The sequence below is a fragment of the Muscardinus avellanarius genome (genome assembly GCF_963383645.1).
Source record: "Muscardinus avellanarius genome assembly, chromosome: 7".
NCBI classification, from domain to species: domain Eukaryota; kingdom Metazoa; phylum Chordata; class Mammalia; order Rodentia; family Gliridae; genus Muscardinus; species Muscardinus avellanarius.
The window spans coordinates 2,985,069-3,009,433 of NC_137793.1; the positions used below are offsets into that span (position 1 = coordinate 2,985,069).

General features: G+C 59.4%; 1 protein-coding gene across 2 annotated transcripts; it reads left to right on the forward strand.

The window, feature by feature from the left end:
- Positions 1-219: 219 nt before the first annotated feature.
- Positions 220-18,170, forward strand: SEPTIN8 (septin 8; the record flags this gene model as incomplete). 2 transcript variants are annotated; one of them, XM_080698177.1, is made up of 10 exons in its annotated part: positions 220-249; positions 8,646-8,766; positions 10,431-10,626; positions 10,848-11,034; positions 12,565-12,726; positions 13,124-13,220; positions 13,552-13,720; positions 14,642-14,774; positions 14,853-15,043; positions 18,128-18,170. In XM_080698177.1, the coding sequence occupies 10 exons, from the start codon at positions 220-222 to the stop codon at positions 18,168-18,170; spliced, it is 1,329 nt and encodes a 442-aa protein (XP_080554303.1). The 2 variants fall into 2 exon arrangements, with proteins under 2 accessions (XP_080554303.1, XP_080554304.1); XM_080698178.1 differs by having other exon boundaries at positions 10,854-11,034.
- Positions 18,171-24,365: the final 6,195 nt, after the last annotated feature.

The following is a 24,365-nucleotide window of genomic DNA, read 5'->3' on the forward strand; positions in this document are numbered from 1 at the left end:
CGCCCGGCTCTGCCGAGCCTCGGGTGGCCGGGCCCGCCCCCCGCCCCGCGGACTACAAGTCCCAGCAGCCCGGGCGGGCGGCGGAGACCCCGGCGCCGGTCCGGTCCCGGCTCCCGCGCCGCCGAGGGGAGTTTCCAGGAAGTGGCCATATTGGATGCACCCGGCCGCACCGCCGGCGCGTCCCCAGGCAGGTCCCCGGCGCGGCCGGCGCAGCTCGCCATGGCGGCCCCGGACCTGGAGCGCGTCTCGGTGAGGCCTGCCGCCCTGCCCGCCCGGCCTGGGCGCCGGCGGGGGCGCGGGGACCCCGGGGGGTGGGGGGGTCCGGGGCCCCTCCCACGGAGCCGGGCGCTCGCACCGGGCGCGGGGGGCCCGGCCGGCCGCCCCTGCACCCCGCCTCCCCGGGCAGGTTGGCCTCAGGGGTCGGGGCTGCGGCCGCCCCTCCCCAGGAGCTGGGGCTGGGACTCCAGATGCAGCCCGGGGGGGTGCCTGTCTGCGCCCCAGTCGGGGTCCTGCCTTCTCCCGGGCTGACGTTCGCGGCGGTCCCTGCAGGGGTGTCTCTGGATGCGAGCCAGGCCACAGGCAACTTCGTGAAGGTTTTAGAATTCTCGCCGGCCCGGGTGGGGGTGGGAGAGGCCTTTGGGGGTTGTGTGCACGCGTCCCCTGGGGTCCGAGGCCGGCTGGGTGTGTCGGGGAGGCTAGACTGTGACCGTGAAGGAAGCCGGTCGCCTGGCCGGCATGTGAGGCCCTGGTCGCTGGAAGGGGAGGAGGGAGAGGAGAGGGAAGAGGGGAAGGGAGGGCCCAGGCTGTGGGGAGGGAGGGGGAATTCAGACTATGTGACCGATAACGAATTGGTTCTGGGGCTAAATGAGGGAGTCAGGACTTATGTAATTAATGCTATAAATACTGCCATCTGAATTTATATATGTAAATTTCCCTTTTGATCTGAAAATACATTTGTTGGTCTACTTTGGGAAGACGCCTAACTAAGCCCGAGCTCTGACTAAGGAGGTTTTGTAATTCGTAGACCGAGGTGTTGTGTTCCCCTTGGGGCCCGGCCATGTGTCAGCTACGTTTAACCACCTGAGGAGCAGATCAGGGGCTGGGTGCATCCGAGACCCACTTCACCCCAGAGAGAGGCAGTGCCTGAACCCAGCAGACCCGCGGAGCCGCTGGAGCAGACACCTGCGCGTGCCTGCGCATCCTCTCTGTACCCGGCTGATCAGGGCGATGTCTGGTTCTCTGTGTGGCCGGGGCTGCTCTCAGGTCGGCCTTGCGGGTGGGAGTGGTGTGGGGAGCAACCTGAATCGGCCGCCGCCTGCCAGGAATCCTAGGTGCCACCTGTTTCCCTCTGACCCCAGCAAACCATGGAACCCTTTGGTGTTCTCATCCGTATGACTGATAAGATAGAAAGTGTATTCCTCTCTCGTATGGCTATTCTGCCAGGATGCGGGGAGGTGGTTTGCTGGAGGTACTTACTTGAGCAGTGGCGAGATGCATGGTAGACAGTTTACGATACACATACCTAGCGCCGTGGGGACCTGAACACTGGCCTTGCGTGTGTAGGCTCTGCCTAGGGGCCTCCTTCTGCTGCTGCGGGACCAGAAGTGGTCCTTAGAGGGTGTGTTGGAGCGAGGCCGCCTGCCCAGCGGTGTCTGCTCCTGTGAGGGGTTTGGGTGTTGAATCCCCACCACCCCGAGGGCCAGGCTGAGCTGACAGTGTGGAGCCTGGGTTCTGGATCGTTGGTTTCCTGTGCCAGGTCAGGCTACAGGGATGCTACAGGGATGGACGCCTACCACGTCCTCAGAGCTCTGGGTCGGCAGCCTCCTGGGAGGACTTGGACAGGGCTGAATTTGGGTGGAGAGCCTGGGTGGAGTTTGGCTTGAATTTAGCAGTCTGGCCTCCCTGTCCTCTTGTGGCTAGTCATCCTGGGAAAATAACGTCTTCCCCTTATCTCGCTACAAATTGAGCCCAGCCATAACTGATTCCTCAAAGAGATCGGGAGGTTGATTGTAGTCTGTGGTGTTTGGAGACCTGCTCCTGTGTCTCTCTGGCCCCGGGGTCTGGTGTAGCCCTGGCGGGTCTGCGCTGATCCTCTGGCCAGCTGGGCTGTCAGACCAGCCCTGCAGGGCCTGGGAACCGTCTTGACCAGGAGCTCAGAGGAGAGTACCGAGTTGTTCCTGAAGATCAAGATGTGCTGGGTTCCGGTTTCCCCGGCAGCGTGGCGCACACACCACAGCCTTGACCCCTGACTGGACCTGCTTGGCTCTGGAGCAGCTGAGGGGTCTGGGTTGCTGCGTGCCGCGTGTGCTGTGGGCTCAGCCCTCAGGGGTCTGTGGCCGGTTCTCCTTGGGCGTCAGACTGGCGTCCACCTTGCTTGGCTCCTCCTTGCCTTCTGTGTCGTCCTTCCTGCCCTGGCGGCCAGAGCTGTGATTCTCCTGTGAGCTGTGAGGGGGCGAGGGAGGAACGTGAGCACACCAGCCTCAGCCTGGCGCTCTTCCCAGCCGCCACCTACCCCATCCCTGCTTTATCCCCAGCACCATCTGTTGCTTCCGTTGTCACCCCTGTCATCTTGACACTTCCCCAAGAATCAGACTAGAATCAGACTAGAATAGAGAGAGAGCGTGGGAGGCAGCCCTCTCACCCAAGCCCAGCTCAGGGCCTCTGTCACAGCGCCATAAAATGGCCAGCAACCCCTTGCCCAGCGAGAGCCAAGCCAGAGGTGTCTGTGCCGCTCTCCCTGCCTGGTGACTTCAGAGGGTCACAGGTGAGCCCAACTCTCCCTGCAGGTGGGTCTGCCCCACCCACTGGTGTGGCACAGTGCTAAGCCCCACCCCCAGGGAGAGGCTGCCTGGATCTTTTTTTTTTTTTTGAGGGGGTACTAGGGATGGAACCCAGGGACATCCTCCCTCTGAGCTACACCCCAGCCCTATTTTTTATTCTTTCTTTTGAAACAGGGTCTCACTGAGTTGCAGAGGGCCTCACTAAGCAGCAGAGGCTGTCCACTAACCGTGACCCTCCTGTCTCAGCCTCCCGAATGCTGGGATTACAAGCGTGCTCAACTATGCCTGGATCTTGACTGGGACGGCCGAGGGCTGCCAGGCTGGTGGGAAGGCACTGGCATCCAAAGAAGTACTCCACAAGAATCCCAGCAGTGTAGGGACAGAGACGGCCACCGAGAGGGGAGGGTGGAAGCTGGAGCCCAGGGCCTGTAGTCAAGAGTTTGCCCATCAGCTTGTGCGGGCCAACTGGCGAGGAAACCGCTTTGGCCATTGGCCAGTAAAGGATGAGCACCTGAAGACCCCTGTGATGACCGGGAGGTGCAGCTGTCTGGGTTTTGAGCCTGGGATTTGCCAGGTGGAAGCATGTCTGGGGCAGGAGCCACCACCAAAGTCCCGATGGCTGTGGTCCAGTTGCCCCAAGGCAAGGCCGGCAGCTGCGGGATGACAGAGCAGAGGGCTGGAGTCCGCCTGTCCCTGTGCATCCCCGCGCTCTCCTGGGCTTCCTACTCCTGCACTGAGGCTAGGGTTCCCTGAACCCCAGGCATGGCCCCCAAGGCAACAGCTTCACCAAGAGGTGGAGTGTGCCGGGTGGAGGGGGCCGCCTCTGGGGAAGGGTGCCTCCAGAGATCAGAGCACCCTTGTGTAAGGCTGGGGTACTCCTCAGGAGCCCTCAGCACTCCCTGGCCCATGTGAGGAGCCGTGGCTGGGAGGGCGGTGGAGGACAGGCAAGGAGCCAGTCATCCTACGTGCCCGGGCCAAGTCAGATGCCCTTCTCAGGGCACAGCTTAAGGTGCCTTAGCCTCCATCACAGAGACCCAACAGGGACAGACCTGGGAAGAGGGAGGAACGGCTCCTTTCTGGTCTTGGTGGCTGGCTGTGCTCCGAGGGCTTTGTGGGTCTGGGTGACAGCGGCTTGGCATTCAGGAAGGGCTGCAGGACCCATGGCCCTCCCCAGGTCTGGTCGTGAGGCTGGTGGCCACTGCCTGGTGCTGGGGTGAACGACCAGCAGCAGAGACCTGCAGTAGCTCTACCCACACTTCCGCTCACCATGCTGGTGCCAGGAGTGCCTCTGCCCCTTGCCCCTTGCTGGGATGGGGGAGGGATCGTGAACCGCCATCCTCCTGTCTCAGCCTTCCAAATGCCACCATGCCCGCCACAGAACCTGGTTTTGACAGGAGCTGTGGGAATCAGACCTTCCCATGACTAAGAGGCCCGGGCTCTCCGTGTTCGGGGAGAGGGAGAAAGCGTCTCAGGGAGACAAGGAGGGGGGCGGGGAGGGATGGCCTTGGGCGCCTGGGCTGTCTCCCAGAGTCCCTTGTCTTCCGAGGATGGGACAGGGAATCACTGGCCTGGTGAGAGCAGTGGCTGGGCTGCTGTCTCACCATGGTCACCCTGTCACCACGGTGACACCGCAAAGGCTGATCCCTGCCCGGGTCTTCTCTGTTTCCATTGCTGTAGGAGAGTCGCTTGGTCCTCAGGTGTCCCATGGATTCAGCACAGGTGTGTCCTGCCTCCAGTCTCCCGTCCAGTCCCGGGTAGCAGCATCCCCATCCTGCCTCCCGCACACAGCCCATTGGGTTATTTCCCGTAACCTCTGACCTGGCCTTACAGGCTTGCTGTGGAATCCTGGGACCAGAGCCTAAGCCTTTCCTGGGAAAATTCCTAGGATTCCTTTCGGGCTCAAGGACAGTTGTGTTTGTTACCACGGGGCCATGGGTTCTGGCCAGAAGCCTCTGCTGGGGCTATTTCAGGCCCCGGCCCCTGGGAGTAGCCCGGGCAGGGTGGGATGGCTCTAGGGAGCCCGGGTGGGGAGGACGCGAGCGGGGCAGGGACTCCTGGTTTGGATGCTCTGTGACGACAAGGCTGGGGCTCCCCAGGGTGTGCGTGGGCTTCCTGTCTGCCTGGCACGGAGCGCCAGCCAGTGGATGCCACACATGGAAACTCAGATGGAGAACGTGGCCGAGCCAAGCCGCAAGGGAGCTCTGGGGTGGCGGTGAAGGGCTGCTTTTGGTCTTGGGATTGGGAACCACATACCCTCAGTGGGCCATCCATCTACTCCCACCCCAACAGCCCCCCTACTTTGGGGGGTCTTTATTCACCCACAAATTTCCTGGTGCTGTTGGGTTGGTCATTCAGCAGACTTCCAATCCCTTCTGATGAAAGCCTGTTTTGTGTGGGGGCAAGCCAGGAGGTGCATTCTCTCCTCCAGCGTGACCTCGCTGCCTGGTAAAATGGGCACTCCTCTTGGCCGGCAATTAGTGCTGGTCCTGAGGCTCAGATGGAGCGTTCCTTGCTCAGGAAGAGGCCGTCCTCGTTATCCTCTGGGCCGCAGAGCAGAGGAGAATGCTGGCCTGAGCTCTGTTCCGGATGGCCAGGCACGGAGGATCACGGTTATGATTTGGGATGGCTCAGGAGCCAGGGGCTGTTAGTGATTAGAGGGGGATAATGGCCCTGGGGAGTCTCTCTTGGTGTGTGTGGAGCTCAGAGCTGCCAGCTTCTTCTGCCCCAGGGCTTTGAAGGCCTTCAGATGCCCCCCACACAGTGAGTCCCCTGGCTGCAGGGCACGGGGAGGGGCCAGAGGCACAGGGCCTGCCTTTTCCCTGGTCCAAGTGAAGCTGACCCGCTCACCCAAAGGCTCCTCCCATGGAGCTGTCTCCATGGAGACGGACACAGCATCCTTCCTGCTCAGTCTCCTGGTAGACCCAGGCTCTGACCGGCGTCTAGGCCACCCTGATGCATTGTGTTGGACCCTCCCAGTATTCTCGGTTCTTATCTCCTGCCAACCTGTAGAATACAAAGGATCTCACAGGCAGATCTAGATTTCTGGATTCTCTTGAAACATTGGAAGATTTGGCAACACTAGACCTGCGTTCCCGTGGTTGGCTGGAGCCACAGAGTCATGGCCACCACGGGCTGGAGTGAACTCTGCCTCCCCACCACCCCCACCCCTTCCTGAGGGACTGCACACCTGGCACATCCTGGGCAGTCACCCGGCAGGCAGCGGAGCTGGGCCAGAAGCAAGGATCCCCAGGTGCGCCGCCTCCACCTGGTCTTGGCCTCACCCTCCTGATGTCTGAGCCGTGAGCAGGTGACAACCTCATGGTCTCACCTGAGCTCAATTCCCACCGACCTCCTGAAACAAGGCCTAAGTAGCTGAGGTTGTTGGCGAACCGCGGTCCTCCTGTCTCAGCCTCCCAGATGCTGGGATTACAGGTGTGCATCACCTCGCCCGGCTCCGTCTTTTTACTGTGTAGCAGGCGTGTCCAGCGAGTGTGTTGTGAGTGAACGTGGAGGTGTGCACTCCCGAGAGCAAGAGAGGCAGTGGGGCCGAAGGCTTCCGGAAGGGGCTAGCCTGCTCGCGGATCCCCGCTGCCCCTGGTCTGTTCCCACAGAGCTCCCGTGCACCTCGGTTTCCCCACCTGGAAAGTGGGGGAGGACGGAGTGAGGGCGGCAGGTGACTCGCTTGCCTCAGTCCACACACTGCGGTCCTCAGGGAGTGCCCGGTCCTCTTCGTGGCCGTGGTCGTGAACGCTGAGACACTTGCCCAGCCCCCCGCCTCTTCCCGGCCTCCCCGGCCTCCCCGTTCCCTCCCTGCCCCTGTGCATCAGGAGACTCACTTTGGGGACGGGAGGTGAGGGCCTTCAGAGCACCACGCAGCTAGTGCAGGCAGGCGTGCTGCCCTGTGCTGGGCCCGGGAGGGGCCCGAGGAGGGCAGGGCTGGCCGGGTCTCCTCCCGGGGGCTTGCTGGGCTCCGCTAACCTTCATGAGGCCAGCTCCCCAGCGGCCCCAAGTTGGTCACAACAGCTCCCCTGTTCAGGGTCGCTGGCCCGTGCCTGAGCCAGCCAGACATGTGCTCAGTGGCCCACCTGAGTGGGCGCAGCCTTCGAGAGCCAGCAGCCCTGGTGCACTTCCGTCTCAGGCACTGCGTCTCCTGTCCTGCGACTCAGAAAGGAGGTCAGGTCTTCTGGCCACCAGCCCTGCCATTTGGAGGGAGCCACTGAGCACCATGGTCCCTGAGGCTCCCAGGCAAGGGTCTGCGGCCCTGGTGCCAGCTGGGGGGCAGCGATCCCCTGTCTTCTGTTCCCCTGCCCTTGACTCACCCCACCAGAGAGCTGAGCGGTGCGTGGGGGCGGGCGGGGCCGTGAGGAAGCAGGGGTCTAAGATACAGGGGGCTGCTCTTTCTTTGCCAGGGTGCTGCAGCAGGGTGTGTGTGTGTGTGTGTGTGTGTGTGTGTGTGTGTGTCTTCTAGCCGCAGCTGCCTCCGTGGTTTTGGCGGCAGACTGCAGGATGTCGGATTGCATTCTGATTGTGTCACCCTTGGAAGAAAAGGAGGAGCAAACACATAGCCTTCTCTGCAAGCGCAGCACGCCTTAAATTTTGCAGATATTCTGTTTCGTCTGAAAGGGAAAAAAGCCCCAGGCAGACTGTTCTGTCCTCACTTGGTCCTCTAGTGGCGGAGAACTGGTGGAACCAGGTAGATACAGGAACCCTGGTAGGGTGGGCAGGTGCCCGGGCGCCGCAGCCACTGAAGACTCATTCGCTGAAGCCTACCAACGGGCAGCGTTGCCCAGTGCTGGGCAGGGTGGAGAGGAGTGGGTGATCTGACCCCCCCAACCTGAGGCCAACTTCCAGAAGCTTCTGGAGTCAGCCAGAAAGGATTAGTGCCAGGAGGTAGGATGGGTCTGAGGTGTCTGGAGGTCAGGGCCAGGGGAGAGCAGGTGTCGGGAAGGTGGAGAGAGTGTGGAGTCTGAGCCCGCGGCCTCTCCTGCCCTGGGCTTCTAACTGGTGCTCAGGGCGGCCCAGGGGCACGCTTCCGCCCAGCCTGGAGCTGTGTGGGCCCGCCCTTGAGCGGGACAGAGCGTCTTGCCCTCATTCCCAGGGAAACCAGAGAAATCGTGCATAGATTGGAGCCCGACCATGGCCCTCGGCCTGGCCCTCTGATTTCCTGTTGTGGCCCCCCGCTGCTCAGGGGCTTGCTGTTGACCTCTGCTGAGACCAGGCCCCACATTCTCATCCAGAATGTTCTAAGCAACCACAGTGGGGTCGGGTTGGGAGGGTGTCAGGAGCCAGAGCCTGGGGGCCCTAGAGAATGGCACTGAGGAGGGGGAAGGGGCCTCCCAGCCCAGGCGCGGGCTCTCTCCACCATCCCCGTTGGCAGGACTCGTGCAGTCTGTACTTGGGTGCAGGAGGAGCAGGGGCAGACACGGAGGAAATAGGCCCAGATGGGTGGGGATCTCTAATGGAGCCCGTGTGAGGAGTCGGGAGACCCTGGGAGGGGAAGCAGCCCATTCCCAAGCTGGGTGCAGGAGCCTACATACTTTATCGAAGAGCCAGGGTCAGTCTGGGGCCTTCTGGGCAGGCCAGGTGAGCCGTCCAAGGTGGCAACCATAGATCCTGGAGCCTCCTGTCCAGGAGCGATGGAGGCCCGGGCCCAAGGCTCCCTGGCCTCCCCAGTGGGAGTCCCTGGGCCAGAGGGCTTTTCCAAGGCGTGATTTGGGAGCCCTGGTGTTGCTGGCTCCCTCCGGGGCATGGCTGGAGTTGGGCATGGTGCCCAGGTAGGAGGGCGGGCCTGCGTCTCTCAGTGCAGCCTCCCTGGCTGGCCTGGCTGCCCAGGGCTCACCGCCTTGCTCTGTCCTCTCTCGGCAGAATGCAGAGCCGGAGCCCCGGAGCCTCTCCCTGGGTGGCCATGTGGGCTTCGACAGCCTGCCTGACCAGCTGGTCAGCAAGTCGGTCACCCAGGGCTTCAGCTTCAACATCCTCTGTGTGGGTGAGTGTCCCCTGACCGGGCAGCCGAAGACGGGGGACCTTCCAGGAGGCGGGCGCTGGCTGCCACCAAGGCTTCCTGTGGATCTGCCTGGAGCCCCCAGGCAGAGTGAAATTCTGGGGAACCAGGATGAGGGTTTGGTTGTCTCTGTGGGGTCGACTGAGCCAGGGCTGTGAGCCAGGGCCTGACTCAGTTGTTAGAGTAAACAGGATTAGGAGTACGCAGATGTTTGTACACTGCCAGGGTTTATCACAGAGACTGAAATTCCTTCCTTCCTTCATTTATTTTATTTTATTTATTTATTTTTAATTCATTTATTTAAAAAAAAAAACACTTGCTTTCCAAGTGTGGTGGTACATGCCTATAATCCTAGTACTTGGGAAGCTGAGACGGGAGGATCACAGGTTTGAAGCCACCTCAGCAACTTAATGAGACTGTTTAAAACAAAAAACAAACCAAAAACCATCTTTTATCCCATCAAGATGTATGACTACAATGCATCAATAAAAAAAGAAAAAGAAAAGATACATACATATAAAAAAATGCAGGGCACGGTGGCCCACACCTGCAATAATCCCAGTATTTGGAAAGCCGAGACGGGACATTTGTAGGTTTGAGATCAGCTTCGGCAAACTAGTAAGACTCTGTTTCAAAAGCAAAAAGGGCCAGGGGTGTAGCTCAGAGGTAGAATCCCCCTGAGTTTAATCCCCAGCATGTATCTGAAGAAACAACCCCAAAGGAGGTATTAAATAAATAAAAATAAAAATAAACATTTACTCATTTTCTGTGTCAAGGACACTACGGTAAGCTCCTCATCATAATATCATACAGTAAAATCTCCAGCACACATCTGAAGAAACAACCCAAAGGGAGGCTGTGGGAGGCTCCGTGTGCCTCAGGAGCCGGCCTCTCAGGAGGGCACCGCCCCCTGAGAGAAGTTACCAGCGCCTCCTGCTTCCCTGGTTAGGACCACATGGAGCTGGGCGTGGTGGCACATGCCTGTAGTCCTGGTACTTGGGAGGCTGATGACCACCCTCAGCAATTTAGCGAGGGCCTCTGTAATGTACTGAGACTCGGTTTCAAAATAAAACGATAAAGCCGGGCGTGGTGATGCACTTACAATCTCAGTACCTGGGAGGCTGAGACAGGAGGCTCGCGGCTGGCAGACAGCCTCAGCTACTTAGTGAGGCCCTCTGCAACTGTTGGCTTTAGCCTGGCCTGGGCGGGAGCAGGTGTGTGCTAGGTGCTGGGTCCCAGTGAAGCCAGCACCTGGTGGTGCTGCAGCTGCCTGGCCCTGCCCCTTCTCCACCGCAGGAGGAGATGTCCTAGGTCCTGCACGGCCACGTCTTATGCCCACGACGTCAGCTCCCTTCCACGCATTCTTTTCTTCTCTTCGTTTGTAGCGCTGGGGATTGAGCCCAGGCCCTCACTCAGGCTGGGCGAGCACTCTTTCCTGAGCTGTACTCCAGCCTCCCCAGGTTATTTCTGAGGCCATCGAGGAAGGACAAGTTCTAGGAAATGGGTCAGGCCACTCAGGGCTGGAGAGAGGGGCCTGCCCTCTCTATGTCGGGCTGACACAGGGGGCTTCTGTGCCTGGGCTCCCCCCAGCCCGGCCAGCGCCAGGGCCAGCCTCCCGCAGCCACTTTCTCCCTCTGTCCCTGCCCCAGGGGAGACCGGCATTGGGAAGTCTACGCTGATGAACACGCTTTTCAACACGACCTTCGAGACTGAGGAGGCCAGTCACCATGCGGAGACCGTGCGCCTGCGGCCCCAGACCTACGACCTGCAGGAGAGCAACGTGCACCTCAAGCTGACCATCGTGGACGCCGTGGGCTTTGGCGACCAGATCAACAAGGACGAGAGGCAAGGGGCGGGAAGGGCGGCCCCGCCAGGCCGGCCATCGCCACTGGCCACGGCTCCGGAACTGCCCCTGGAGAGGCCGGGAGGCCCTCCCGGGATGCCCGGGCCCTGTGCCTGGGGCGGGCGTAGAACAAGGGGGCTGAGCTGCTTCTCCCCAGGGCGGTTGGGGCGCTGGGCGGCAGCCGGGCTCAGCGCCCGCTCCCAGGTGACGGAGCTGTCTGTAGTTACAGGCCTATAGTCGACTACATCGACGCGCAGTTTGAAAACTATCTGCAGGAGGAGCTGAAGATCCGCCGCTCGCTCTTCGACTACCACGACACCAGGATTCACGTGTGCCTGTACTTTATCACGCCCACTGGGCACTCCCTCAAGTCGCTGGACCTGGTGACCATGAAGAAGCTCGACAGCAAGGCATGTGCCCCGCGCTCCGGTCCTCCTGGTCTGGCCCTGAACCCCTCCTCCTGGCTGACGGGGTGCTTCCTCAGCCTGTTGGCTAATCCCTCTAGGGGGCGCCCTCCCTCTGCCCACTGGCTTCCCGTTCCCTGTCCTCCCTTTTTTATTTTTTATTTTTTTGGGTCTGGGGATGGAACCCAGGGGCATTTGACCTCTGAGCTACACCCCCAGCCCTATTTTTTTATTCTTTTTATTTTTTTTTAATTTTTGGTGGTACTGGGGGTGGAACCCAGAGGCTTTCTACCTCCAGGCTATACTCCCAGACCTATTTTATACTTTATTTGGAAACAGGGTCTCACTAAGTTGCTGAGAGCCTCACTGAGTAGCTGAGGCTGGCTTCGAACCTGTGGGATCCTCCGGTCGCAGCCCCCAATGCTGAGATTATAAGCACGGCCACCACGCCTGGCTTCTCCTTCCCTGCTGTGACATGGTCCCCCTGGGTTCCTTTTGAGCCCACCAGGGGGAGGAGAGTGGGCCCTCATAATTGGGATGTGGATGAGGAGTGGGTATGAGCAGGAGGGCAGCTTCACGGGGAGGTCAGGAAGGCGTGCTGGAGGGCACATGACCCCATGGTCACTGTCAGCACTCACGTGACTGCTGTCCACCTCTCAGGAATTAATTTGCACTGTGAAAAAATGGGAAAGGGCTCTCCTGGAGAAGGGGAGATCTAGTTGGGTCAGAAGATTCTTTATAAAAACTGTTCTCTATCCAAAAACTCCAGTAACTTATTTTCAAGTTACTCCCCTAAGCCCCCCACCCCTTTTTTTTGTTTTTTTGGTGGTACTGGGGGTGGAACCCAGAGGCTTTCTACCTCCAGGCTATACTCCCAGACCCATGTTATATTTAATTGGAAACAGGGTCTCACTAAGTTGCTGAGAGCCTCACTAAGTAGCTGAGGCTGGCTTCGAACCTGTGTGATCCTCCTGTCTCAGCCTCCCAAGCGCGGGGATTACAAGCGTGCGCCACCATGCCCGGCTAAGCCCCCCTCTTTGGGTGTAGGCCTTTAATATCTTTTTCTATCTTTCCATATTTATAATAATAAAATTGCTTAAGCTTACAGCAAAAAACAAACAAACAACGGGATGATGGGCCTGGGAGATTCTGAGAACTTCCCATGGTTACTGCTAATACAAGGTCATATTGCCTGCTTAGTGGGGAACTTGGTACCCCTATCCCCGCCCCGCACACTGGTTCTGTGAGGCCTGGCCGCTAAAGGCCTTCAGCACATTCTGGGTCAAAGCTGGATCTGCCCAGGGGGAGCAGATCTGGGGCCAGATGATGGTTTGGGGGAACCAGGGCTGTAAGAGGCACCACAGCTTGTTACTGTTACATCCCGTCAGCATGGCCGCAGGTGGCTGGGTTTGGGGGGCTGCTCATGGGAGTGGCGCCTTCCTCCCGGCTCCTCTGTTCCGGCAGGGGCGGAGCTACCCACCATCAGGGACATCAGCGTGACTAACTGACCCGCTGTCTCTTCCGCAATGCTGGCAGGTGAACATAATCCCCATCATCGCCAAGGCGGACACCATCTCCAAGAGCGAGCTTCATAAGTTCAAGATCAAGGTCATGGGCGAGCTGGTCAGCAACGGTGTCCAGATCTACCAGTTCCCCACGGACGATGAGGCCGTCGCTGAGATCAACGCAGTCATGAACGTGAGCCTTGAGCCTTGAGCAGGCCCCGGGGCTCTGGCCAGAGGGCTGGGGGCCGGCAAGACCTCAGGCCCAGCCGGGAGACCCTGTTCCCAGGACCGGCGGGCGGGCCAGTCCTCTGCCCTGGGCCTGCAGGGGGTGCCTGGGTTGGAGCGCCACAGGATCTGGCTGAGAGTGAGACCCAGGCCCACAGGTCCTTTGGGGAGCTCTAACGGCCCCTGCAAAGAACACCCCAGAGAGGGGGGTTGTGGGTTCAGCTCTCTGCCCCGTTCAGGGGGTCTAGAGCGTTTCTCCAAGGCAGAGCGGGGAGTGAGCGTCCGGCTGGCGGCCTGTCCCTGGGCCCGGGCAGGGCGGGAGCTGCTGTGCCCGTGTGGCCGGCGCTCAGGGCTCGCCCCTGCAGGCTCACCTGCCCTTTGCCGTGGTGGGCAGCACCGAGGAGGTGAAGGTGGGAAACAAGCTGGTCCGCGCACGGCAGTACCCCTGGGGCGTGGTGCAGGGTGAGTGCCTGAGCTGAGCCCCCGCCCTGCGCCCGCCGCCGGCCCCGCCCGGCCTCACGCCCGCCCCCTCACGCCGCCCGCCCCCTCACGCCCGCCCGCCCCCTCACGCCCGCCCGCCCCTCACGCCCGCCCGCCCCCTCACGCCCGCCCGCCCCCTCACGCCGCCCGCCCCCTCACGCCGCCCGCCCCCTCACGCCGCCCGCCCCCTCACGCCGCCCGCCCCCTCACGCCGCCCGCCCCCTCACGCCGCCCGCCCCCTCACGCCCGCCCGCCCCCTCACGCCGCCCGCCCCCTCACGCCCGCCCCCTCACGCCGCCCGCCCCGCTCTCAGTGGAGAACGAGAACCACTGTGACTTCGTGAAGCTGAGAGAAATGCTCATCCGCGTGAACATGGAGGACCTGCGCGAGCAGACCCACAGCCGGCACTACGAGCTCTACCGGCGCTGCAAGCTGGAGGAGATGGGCTTCCAAGACAGCGACGGGGACAGCCAGCCCTTCAGGTACTGACAGGACGGCCAGCCCTTCAGGTGACTGACGGGAATCCTTCAGGTGACTGACAGGAGCCCTTCAGGTGATTGACAGGGGACGGCCAGCCCTTCAGGTGACTGACAGGAGCCCTTCAGGTGATTGACAGGGGACGGCCAGCCCTTCAGGTGACTGACAGGAGCCCTTCAGGTGACTGACAGGAGCCCTTCAGGTGATTGACAGGGGACGGCCAGCCCTTCAGGTGACTGACAGGAGCCCTTCAGGTGATTGACAGGAGCCCTTCAGGTGATTGACAGGGGACGGCCAGCCCTTCAGGTGACTGACGGGAGCCCTTCAGGTGATTGACAGGAGCCCTTCAGGTGATTGACAGGGGATGGCCAGCCCTTCAGGTGACTGGCAGGATGGCCAGCCCTTCAGGTGACTGACAGGAACCCTTCAGGTGATTGACAGGGGACGGCCAGCCCTTCAGGTGACTGACGGGACGGCCAGCCCTTCAGGTGATTGACAGGAGCCCTTCAGGTGATTGACAGGGGATGGTCAGCCCTTCAGTTGACTGACAGGAGCCCTTCAGGTGACTGGCGGGACGGCCAGCCCTTCAGGTGACTGACGGGAGCCCTTCAGGTGACTGGCGGGACGGCCAGCCCTTCAGTTGACTGACAGGAGCCCTTCAGGTGACTGACGGGACGGCCAGCCCTTCAGGTGATTGACAGGACGGCCAGCCCTTCAGGTGATTGATGGGATAGCCAGCCCTTCAGGTGACTGGTGGGATGGCCAGCCCTTCAGGTGATTGACGGGACGGCCAGCCCTTCAGGTGACTGACAGGAGCCCTTCAGGTGACTGGCGGGACTGCCGGCCCTTCAGGTGATGGCGCTCTGGCCCCCTGGCCCCGCCCGGCGCCAGCCCCGCCCTGAGCCCGGCTGCTCGGGTCTCCGCAGCCTGCAAGAGACCTACGAGGCCAAGAGGAAGGAGTTTCTGAGTGAGCTGCAGCGGAAGGAGGAGGAGATGAGGCAGGTGTTCGTCAACAAGGTGAAGGAGACGGAGCTGGAGCTGAAGGAGAAGGAGCGGGAGGTGCGTCTGCGGGAGAGGGCGGGGTGCCCGACCTGGCCGCGCCTGCCGCCCGGCCCCAGCACTGCCCTCCCGCCCCAGCTCCACGAGAAGTTCGAGCACCTGAAGCGGCTCCACCAGGAGGAGAAGCGCAAGGTGGAGGAGAGGCGCCGCGAGCTGGAGGAGGAGACCAACGCCTTCAACTGCAGGAAGGCCGCCATGGAGGCCCTGCAGTCCCAGGCCCTGCACGCCACCTCGCAGCAGCCCCTGCGCAAAGACAAGGACAAGAAGAAGTAGGTGGTGGCTCCGCGCGGCTCCCCTGCCTCTGCTCGCAGGGTGCGGTCCTCCATTTCCACTGTCTCCTCCGTCTCCTCCATCTCCGCCTCCTCCCTCCCTCCTCCTCCTCTTCATTCTCCTCTTCCTCCTCCTTCTCCATCTCCTCTTCCTCCTCCTCCTCCATCTCCTCTTCCTCCTCCATCTCCTCCTTCCCTCCTCCCTCCTCCTCCTCTTCATTCTCCTCTTCCTCCACCTCTTCCATCTTTTCTTCCTCCTCCTCCATCTCCTCTTTCTCCTCCATCTCCTCTTTCTCCTTCATCTCTTCCTCCTCCTCTTCCTTCTCCTCCTTCCCTCCTTCTCCCTTCCTCCTCCTCTTCATTCTCCTCTTCCTCCTCCTCCATCTCCTCCATCTCCTCTTCCTCCTCCATCTTCTCCTCCTCCTCTTCCTTCTCCTCCTTCCCTCCTTCTCCCTTCCTCCTCCTCTTCATTCTCCTCTTCCTCCTCCTCCATCTCCTCCATCTCCTCTTCCTCCTCCATCTTCTCCTCCTCCTCTTCCTTCTCCTCCTTCCCTCTTTCTCCCTCCCTCCTCCTCCCCTTCATTCTCCTCTTCCTCCTCCATCTCCTCCTCCTTCCCTCCTTCTCCCTCCTCCTCCTCTTCATTCTCCTCTTCCTCTGCCTCCTCCATCTCCTCCTCCTCCTCCTCCATCTCCTCCTCCTCCTTGCTCTGTGTTCTTGTCCTTGTACTAGTGCTCTTGACGGATCCCAGCCTGGGTTGCTCTCCCCTGGTCCATGCTCTCCCGTGTGGTGACTTTGAGCGCTCTCCTCTCCTCCCCTCCCCTCCCCTCCCTTTCCCCTTCCCCTTCCTCTTCCTCTTCCTTACCCCTCCACCCTTGCTCTTTCCCACTCACTGGACTCTCCTCCTGCGTCCCTCTGCTGCTGCGGCGTGGTGGAGGGCTGGGCCACATGGGCAGGGAGCAGGCCTGGTCCCTGGGAAGTTTCTCCAGCCAGCAGAGGGCTAGGATGGGCCCAGCGTGAACATTTCCAGCCAGATCCCCAGCCTCCTGTGGGTTCTGCCTGGACAGCCGCGCACATTCCTCCTCAGCCTCGGAGCTGGTGGGTGTGGCCCTGCTGGCTGGAGGTGGTGACCGACAGCACGGGCACTCGAGGCCCGCCAGCACTGACCGCTGGACGCCAGGGTCATTACACAGCTATTTTGAAGGTCACGTGGGGCTGAATGTCCAGGAGCTCCCCGCAGGGACTCCATGGTCTGGTAGGGAGCGAGGCTGCCCCAGGCGAGGCTGGAGCTGTTCCTACAGAGGCCAGGGGAGGGAGAGGAAGGGCTGGCATGGAGCCAGGGGCCAGCCGCTCCGCCACTCCTTGACATTTTTTGTTTACTTATTGTCCTTTTTGTTTTATTTTGTCCTTTTTGCGGTGCTGAGGATCAAACCCGGGGCCTCACCCTGCTATGCTCGTGCTCTGCCACTGAGCTGCGTCCTAGCCATCCTCGGCAATTCTTACAGCCCGTTTCCACAGCCGTAGCGGAGTCCAGCTCCCTGGCTTCTGGGCTGTGCGCCACCCTACTGCCGTCGGGGTCCACACAGTAGGCCTCTCCACACCCCACATCCACCCCACCTCTCCCCACTCCCATTAGGAAGTAGGCACTCCCCTCTCGGGCCCCATTCCTGGGCTCCCTTTCCTCCTGAAGTGTTTAGGGGCCCAGGCCCTTCCTTCCTGGGGGCAGTGGTGCCTCATGGTCAGGGCCATGAAGTGCACAGTTAGCTGTGGTCCCGGGATGCGGCGTCTAGCGCTAGCATGGCCCACCACCTCCCCAGTATTGCTCCCCTGATGTGGGTATGCGCGCACACACATACACATGCACGCACACACTGCCTTACTGTCTCCTGCCCCGGGCACACGTGTGTGCAGAGGCATAGATGCATACTAAGGAAAAGAAACCTAAGGGCATCCCCTGACCAGGCCGGTAGGAGCCGGATGCTGGCTGTCACTCTGAGGCCTGGTCTCTGCTTTGGGACAGACCCTCCTCCTCTCCATAGCCTCCCCCCTGCTCCCCTCAGCCAGAATTGCCCTTCGACCTCCAGTTGCTTCCAGCCCTTGGCTCAGTGAGCGGGGCAGGGTCTGTGGTCCTCAAGGGGACTTTGCCCTGCCAGCTTGGTCCAGGCCATCTTGTCAAAGGAAAGGTAGGCAGGGCCACTTGGGAAGTTGCTGTGGAGAATGCAGTCAGAAATTCTGTAGCCGGTGGGGCCTGCAGTGGGGGTGACGGGGCGGGCCGCCTGCAAGGGGCCCCACGCCTCTCAGCGGGGCCTCATCACCAGCGTCGGGTCTCCCTGGTGCGTGGCTCTCCGGGCCTGGGCGGGGAAGACAGGCCCTCTCTGCATTCTGGGTATGCCACAAAGCCTCAGTCGGTTTGGCCTTTGGGAGGGAGAACTCTTCCCGTGCTGGCCCGTGGAGGCTGGGGTGGGTGGGCTGGACGGCCAGGTGCATCTTCTTCCTGCCCTGCTCCCTGGAATGGGGGGGCCGGGAGTGTATTTTGGGGATGGGTATTTTTCAGGGGACCATTTAGTTGAATGGCTTTGATCGGGTATACCTGTTCTTCAAATCTTAATCCATTTTTGCAAAAATTACTTCCCAATCAGATCTTGACCCTCAGCCTGGGACGCCACAAACTGGACCGAGTTCTCTGCTTTGCCCGTCACACATGCCAAAATGACTGCCCTCCCCAGTGCCCGCCTCGCTGTCTTTTGCTTCCGTTTGATTTGGCCGTGTTATCTGTTAATGTGTCTGTTTTTGTTTTGTTTTGTTTATTTTTATTTTCCAGTTAATGCACGCACAGACTTACGTGTCAGGAGCGGACTTTTAGACTTTCATGTGTTAAGTTGCTTGAGTTACACCCTGTGGCCCTTCTCCCATAACATGGTGTGAGGACGGACTGGGAGCGGTACAGACTCCAGTGTTTACAGACCTGCTTTGCCCCGCTGCCCGGGCCCGGCTGCCCCTGCGCTGGGCCGCTCGCCCCTTGCTATGCAAGCACGTATAAGCCATGAATGCTGGAATCCAAAACTGACGAGGTTTATTTTTTTCAGAGCCAGTGGCTGGTCTTCCATTTACAGTGTCACTATTCCCTGATGGAGCGGTTCTGTGCCGCTCTAGGCGGCCCAGCCGACGATGCTAGGCCTGACTGCACGGCGTCAGGACGGCGAGTCACGCGGCGCCCTAGGTGCGGCCTGTGGTCTGGTGTACGCGCTGCAAAATTTGCCCGGTTCCCCTCCGGTTTAATTTTTCTAACCTAGAGCCTGATTTTCATAACAACTTTGAGATATTTCTAAATTTTTATTTTGACACCAGCCTAAAAACCAATAATCTCCTCTCCCGTTATTTTCATAAGTAACACAGACTCCCTGGTTTTTAAAGACTAAACACATCTCTAAACCTTTCCCAGGTAGAAAGTACTTAAAATCCACAGGGAGAGGTGAGCAATAAACTTCCTGTAATGACGGTGTCTGGAATTTCTTTAAGCGGCGCGCAGCAGCGGCCGCAGCATCTCACTGTGAATGTAAATGGAACAGCAAAGCCATGGTCTCTGTGCCCCGCGGTGCTACCTGTGAGCGGGGACCAGCTGTGTGTGTGTGTGTGTAAAGTGTTCGACTCCAAATAGGACTCCTAAACCAGCCCCGCGCACCCCACGCAGGGCGCTCGGTGGGGAAGAGGCCGTGGCCTCTGAGCCCCTGTTTCTTCTCCTGCCTGAGTCACAGGGCAAAGAGGCGGGGCCATCTGACCTATAGAGGAGGCTCTGAGGAACAGCTGGCAGCCACGCGTTCCCTCCCTCAGCCGCAGGGGGACTGTGAAGGAAGTCCCAGCAGCGCCCGGGCCTCTCTGCTCCTGGCGTTGGCTAGCCACTGAGAAGTCTCAGGGTGGAAAATAGGGCCTGTCAGTGGGAGGCAAGAGGCGAAGCACGGGAGGACGGCCTTAATGTGGCTCACCGGGCTGCGAGGAGGAGCGCCCGGCCCGCCGCTCCAGGAACCCACAGCCGCACGCTGACTGCTGGGTTGCGGGGCCGCAGTTTTCCTGCCATCTGTATCGCTTCCTGTCCCTGGTCTCCCTGCCTGGCCTGCTCTTACTAATTTCCAGGACCAAGTCTGGTCTTCCTCCTGCCCCTGCGAGGTGATGCCCCATCCCGGGTGGGGCTAGGCCCTTGTGTGTCCACTGAAGTATGGCCAGGGGCAGCCTGAACCTTTTGGGACTCCGCATGCCAGCAGTAGAATGGGTTTTATTGATTCTCCAAATGAAAATTCTCTAAGTGTTTTGCCCAGCGGTGGATCCTGATTTTCGCAGGGCCAGAAGCTTGAACCACTTAGGAGAACTATTTTAAGTAAAAGAATACGAATAAGCTGGGTGTGGTAGCGCATGCCTGTAATCCCAGTGCTTGGGAGGCCGAGACGGGAGAATCACAAGTTCGAGGCCAGCCTCAGCAACTTGGGGGAGCACTTAGCAACTTACTAAGAACCCATTTTAAAATACAATATAAAAGGGCTGGGAGTGTAGCTCAAGGAAAGAGCCTCTTTGGGTTTAATCCCCAGTACAAAAAAGAAAAGAGAATACGAATAAAAAATTAGGTACAGGACCATGGAAGGGGCCCTGAGACTGAGCCCCACCAGTGTCCAGTAAATCCACCCCTGTTGTGACTGTCAGCAGACACCTGCTCTGGGCAGTGTCAAGGTGGAGCGTGGATCTGTGGCAGACATTTCTTCTTAGGGTTCGTTCTATGAAAGTGTCTTCAGTCGGGTCAAAGCATGGCCTTTCTAACGGTGCTGCCCAGGGACCCAGCAGGACCACTGCTCGTGTGAGACAGGAGGACCCCTGGCTGGGGCCGCCCGGGGAGCGTGGGGCATCAGATGCACCTGTCCACCGCGCCGCTGGCTGCTGCCATTTTGGCCATCACGACCTGCCTGCAGGCCCTTAGACGTGCGGCATCTCTGGAAGACCCAACAGAGCTGCATTTTCTGGGGGCTGAGCCGCCCCCACAGGCCCCATCAGCTTTAGCAAGTCATACTGCACAGCTCCCCTGTGGTTTGTGCCTGGAATTCTGTCACCTCCAGCTGAGACCAAATTAATCCCGGTGCGCACTGTGAGTGTAACGCTTGGCCTTATGGAACAAGCCAGCCCTCGATTGGGCCCCGGGCCGAGCTGCCTTCTCCTTTTATTTGTGGGCATCACTAGGGTTGACTTGTAGGCTCATGTGACTGTCACGGTCTTTCCTGAACCTCAGCGTGTGGGGCAGCGTCGTCATGTAATTTATTGTCCCAACTGGGGCTTCGGAGAGGGAAAGGGGCGCCGCTAGTGGTTATCCCAGGTCGATAGCCGTACACTGGGACCCCCGGGCTGTGTGCTCCCTCAGTCCGGGTGGCCCGTCTAGGTGCCTGGAATTGCCCGGATGCCGTGTTGGTCTGCGTGCGGCCCTGCCGCGCGGGTTCCTACTGCTGGATAGGAGGCCCGAGGGCGCGGCTTGCTGCTCTGTTATGTCACCGTGCATTTCTAAAACCGCTTTATGTGTTGATTCGTTTACTCCATTCACTGTTTTTGTTCACTTTGTACTCCTTTTTTTTCCCATTAAATTTTGCATTTTATTTTGCGTTTTCATGGTGTCTTCTTTGGGGAGCTTTTTTGATGTAACAAGTTTCATAAGCCTGTGAATACGCTGCAACCATGGTTAAAATACCAACTGGTCTTCTCTGCAGATTTCGTGGAAGTGGTCCACTTCTACAGGCATCACGTTTCAGCAGCGAAGCCTGCTGCGGGCATCCGTGGAAGGCTGTCTGTGGCAGGAGCTGTGGGTCGCTGGGTAGGGAACACGAGAGACGGCACCCAAGGACTTGGGTCCTCATCCAAGAGGCGGGCCAGGGACCCGCTAACACACGTGTGTTCTCACCTGCGTTACAGGCGCTAACCCCTCTAATTCTCCCCCTAATCCTATGACTAGGTGCCCCATTTCACAGATGAGGCAGAGAGAGGTGGCCGCATTACCTAGAGTCATGACTCCAGAAACTGGAAGACTCGGAATCTGAATGTTGGTTGGTCGGACCCTTACCTCCCAAGCTGCGGCTACGTGTGGCCTCCCGGTGGGGCCGTGAAGGAGGCGTGGAGATGTGCTCGTTGTTGAAGCGTGTAGTGGGCAGTGTGGGCTGCTGGCCCTGACCTGGCTTTGTAGAGGTAGAAGCCTGGGAGACAGGTCCGCGAGTGGCTGGGGAAGCACAAACGGGCCTTTGGAAAGGTAGCACAGGTGGCCCTTTGCTGAGTGTTCTCTGCAGGGTGCCAGTTGGGTCCTGAGGCCCAGCTCTGCCTGGGGAGGCAGGGAGCAGGAGGCCGTCTTCCCTGAGCTTTGAAGGACAGACTGTCCTGGAGGCCAAGGGGACGGCTCCTTGGTGGAGGGGCGATCTTGGATAGCTGTCTCACCCCCTTGGGGGAAGAACTGTTTGGGCATGTTTATGAAAGGCTGGAGCCAGGTGAGCCTGGCGCGGTGGCACAGACTTGTAATCCCAGCATTTGGGAGGCTGAAACCAGAGGATCGCGGTTCGCGGACAGCCTCAGCTACTTAGTGAGGCCTCGTGCAACTTAGTGAGACCCTGTTTCAAAATAAAGAATAAAAATAGGGTAGGGGGTGTAGCTCAGAGGTCAAATGCCCCAGAGTTTCATCCCCAGACCAGCAAAAAAAAAAAAAAAAAAAAAAAAAAGAAAGAAAGAAAAGAAAAAGAAAGGCCCACAGCCTGGCATGATGGCACATGCTTATAATCCCAGCATTTGGGAGGCTGAAACAGGAGGATCGCAGATTCAAGGACAGCCTCAGCTACTTAGTGAGACCTTGTTTCAAAATAAAGAATAAAAATAAAATAGGGCTAGGGCTGTAGCTCGGAGGTAGAATGCCCCTGGGTTCCATTCCCCAGTACTGCAAAAAAAAAAGAAAAGAAAAGAAAAGAAAAGCCCACAGCACTCCCCATTCCTGAGCACCTGTGGCCTGTAACCCACCGGCCTTTCATGGCGTCCGCTGCTCAGCTCTCTCCCACACCAGCCCCTTCCTTCTTATAGGTAGGGGCAAAAGGAGGATGGATGGTGTCCATAAGAACCCCCCACGGCGATTCCAGTGTCTGCACTGCGCTGGGATATGAATTCCTAAGCCAAAAAATAAAAGTTAGGGGACCCTGGACACAACATAGGCTTGAACACTGTGTGTGTGTGTGTGTGTGTGTGTGTGTGTGTGTGTGTGTGTGTGTGTGGTGTGTGTGGTACTGGGAGACGAACCCAGGACATTCTGCCTCTGAGCTACATCCCTATCCTTATTTTAATTTTTATTCTGAAACAAAAGGTGTACTGACTCTCAATAGTAGCTTATAGTAGATCCGGCCAACTCAGTCAACCATGCCCCCCAAACCCCAGCCCCGGCAAAGTACAAGAGCTGACAGCGGAAGGCCACCCCAAGCTCCCTGAGCATGCGCCCAGCCGCTTCGACCCTACCTCTGCCCGCGCGGCTCCAGCTGGCCAGCATCCCTGCCAGCGGGGCGCCTTCCTCGGAGAATGGCTGCAGTGTCATGGCTTCAGAGCGGCAGCTGCCGGCGCCACAGCCTCCTCCTGGCAGCACGGTGGGGCAGCTGGCTGGGCCTCGCAACCCGCGCCTGTGCCAAAGAGGAGCTCGGCGCTGTGCCTGTGCCTCACAGGTGTTACCCAGCAGCACCCCCATTCTTCACCTTCTTGATTTGGTGCCGGGGATGGAACCCAGGGGCATTCTACCTCCAAGCTACACCCCTGGCCCTATTTGATTTTTTTAAATTTATTTTTAATTTTTTGCGGGTCTGGGGATGTAACCCAGGGACATTTGACCTCCAAGCTACACCCCCTGCCCTATTTTTTATTCTTTATTTGGAGACAGGGTCTCACTAAGTAGCTGAGGCTGTCTGTGAACTGTGACCCTCCAGTCTCAGCCTTCCAAATGCTGAGATTACAAGTGTGCACCACCACGTCTGGCTTTATTTGTTTGTTTGTTTATTGAAACAGTATCTCACTAAATTGCAGAGGGCTTCACTAAGCTGCTGAGGCTGGCTGTGAACCTGTGATCCTCCTGTCTCAACCTCCCAAGCACTGGGATTACAAGTGTGCACCGTCAGGCCCCCAATAGTAACAGCCAAGTAGCTACGCTACTCCCCTTTAGAAGGATGGAGGGACGACACGCGTCAGTCTTGCTGGCGTTACTGTACATTAAGCAAAGGCTGCTCTATGATCAGGACTCTGCCAGAAGACACCATCAGGGAGGCATCAGGCAAGAGGGGTCGAGAGGCTCCTGTTCTGGAAGGGCAGCGGGACTGAAGTGCTGTGCGTGAGTTTGGGACAGGCCTGGGAAGCCACAGGACCTGGCCAGCTCTGGCAGGTGGAACAGCACCCTGAGGCTGAAACAGGAAGATCCCAGGTTTGAGACCAGCCTTAGCAAGTAGTGAGGCTCTCAGCAACTTAGTGAGACCCTGTTTCCAAATAAAAAATAAAATAGGGCTAGGGGTGTAGCTCAGAGGTAGAGTGCCCCTGAGTACCATCCCTGGTCAGTGGGGACCAGCTCCGCCCTTCAGGCTGCACACCCCGGCTCTCTGGCGGCCTGCGGGGCCGGTCCTGACTCTCGCTAGAGAAGGAAGGAAAAGCACGTCCGGTTTGAGCATGCACGCGTGCATTCTCCCTGGTTGGGGGGGTGGTGGGCGAGGTGGCGACTGTCAGACCGTCCTCCTCCTCCAGACCCCCGCTTCCCCTGCGCCTCATCCTCTCCTGAGGCCCGAGGAACTTCCTCAGCTGTTCTTGTTCCACAGAGCCAAAGAGCTCATGGGAGTCCCGCACGCAGGGTTCCCACTCTGAGGACGGGGCGTGGCAGAGGGGCCGATGGCAGCTGTGGGAGGATGGCTACAGCCTGCTCAGGTGCTGCCGAGCCCCTGTGGCTGCGGGCCGCAGCGCTCACCTGTGTTAGGAGAGTGGTCAGTCGAGCGGCTGAGCTCAGACAGCTGAGCGAGGCGAGGTCGGCAGAGCCCCCACCCCACTCAGGAGCGCTAGCCCCTCCATCCTGGGGAGCCCCGTCCACCTCAGCAGTCTACCATTAGTCCAACTACCATTCCATCCTGACCTGGCAGTCCCCCAGGGCTTCTAACTGCCCCCCACCCTGTGCCTGGAGCCCCACAGTCGTTCACACTGGGGGGTCTAATCTGCCATCATAACCCCCAGTTTTAACCTCCAGATTGTCCTCCTCAGCGGGACCTCTCCCACCCCACCCCACCCCCCAGTCCTTCCCGAGATAACCTT